Source organism: Eimeria acervulina, genomic scaffold, assembly GCF_000499425.1.
Source record: "Eimeria acervulina Houghton genomic scaffold, Eah_scaff3361, whole genome shotgun sequence".
NCBI classification, from domain to species: Eukaryota; Apicomplexa; class Conoidasida; order Eucoccidiorida; family Eimeriidae; genus Eimeria; species Eimeria acervulina.
The window spans coordinates 1-1,417 of record NW_013547446.1 but is presented as its reverse complement, the minus strand read 5'-3'; the positions used below and the strand labels follow the sequence as shown (position 1 = coordinate 1,417).

The 1,417-nt window shown below is 53.9% G+C and overlaps 1 protein-coding gene across 1 annotated transcript; it reads left to right on the top strand.

The window, feature by feature from the left end:
• Positions 1 to 207: 207 nt before the first annotated feature.
• EAH_00068550 (hypothetical protein, conserved) lies at positions 208 to 1,234 on the top strand (the record flags this gene model as incomplete). The annotated part of the gene is made up of 4 exons (XM_013392229.1): positions 208 to 298; positions 517 to 560; positions 805 to 885; positions 1,113 to 1,234. Coding segments are annotated over 4 exons (338 nt in total), but the record flags the coding sequence as incomplete, so codon positions are not given.
• Between the last annotated feature and the right edge of the window lie 183 nt (positions 1,235 to 1,417).

The following is a 1,417-nucleotide window of genomic DNA, read 5'->3' as shown; positions in this document are numbered from 1 at the left end:
GGCGGTGCGTTGTGTCACTAGACCGCTGAGCAGAGAATCATTGTAGCAGGAGGCGAGCTCACCGGGAACGATGACAAGCATGGCTTCTGCATTTGATTGCGGAGGCCCTGCACAGCCATGCTACATAACCTCGGCGAATTAGAGAATAAAGAAACGTGCAAGAGGTGCTGTGTATGCCACGCCATTTGCATCATGGCAGCTGCACAAATGTCCATGCATTTGCTTTTTGAGTGCCTCAGTAGCAACGAGTTGCAGCGTTGTACTCTTTTCGTTGGTGTGTTGGCTGCGGCAACTGCTGGTGATTTCGATTCCAGGGTTAGGTTGGGAGCTTGCAGGAGTGTGAGGCTTGCGCGTCGAGTGAAACACGGAATGCAATTGCTCTGGCAGCAGTGTTTGGAAGGCGACACAGCTTGTGCGTTGCGTGCTGACCGGACACAAGAGTAGCGAGAACCCCGCTTAGTGCTGGAGAGGCTCTGCAGAGTATAAGCTGTTTTCCTGTCTTGCACGGATGCTCAGGGGGAGGGGTAACAATGGCCTCGTATAGAACGCTTGGGCGTGTAGTGAGTGGCAGCGCGCGTGACAGATTAAGGTTTGACAGTCCCTTGAAGCGAGTGGAGGGACATTTGCCAGTTAGGAGCTGTTAGGGTCGCGCGCGGTCAGCTCCACCGCCAGTGTGCAGAGCCGGGCGCATGGCACTCGGCTCAAAGGGGAGTGTTTCAAGGGATTGGCTGCCGACGTTGGTGAGTCGGAGGAAGACGTGGAAGGCGTTGAGTGCTGTGCTGCGTTGTGTGCTGTGTTTCACAGTTGGGTGCGTGCAGGTGCGAGGTGGTTCTTGAGTTCGTTGGGGAGCGCGCCACCATCATAAGGAATGTCAGGGAGCTAAAGGTAAACATGTGTGAAAATATGGGTTTGTAGTCAATCCAGAATCGCAATACCGTTTCGCGCATGGCGTTGAACACACTCATTTTTAGGAGTATGGCCGACGCGCCGACGTTATATGGGCTTCGGATGCACGCATGAAGGATTGCAAGGGAACAGCATGCATGGGAGATAGTAGACGCTTATGCAGGAGTTGTGTAGGTCGACCGCTGTGTGATTTTGTGTATGACCAGATATCTAGTGATGCGTTTGAGCAAGCGATGCGCGCGTGTGCGTGCGCGGTAGTGGAGGCTGAGCACTGCTCGTTGGTTCATGCTACGCTGCGTAGCGTTCAGCGTACATTGCCACACAGAAGGTGCGCATAAATGCAAGATGCGGCGCTGGTGCGTGAAAAGTGCTGCAGTGGATTTGGCAACTGTAGCGTTGTGTATTGACTGGGGGATGCGGGGCAGGTAGGTGGGGGTAGTATAGTGTGAAGTGTGTGGGAAGAACCGGAGGGTTTTTGAGTATGGGTTTTGTTTAGGAAGGAGCCGAAGTG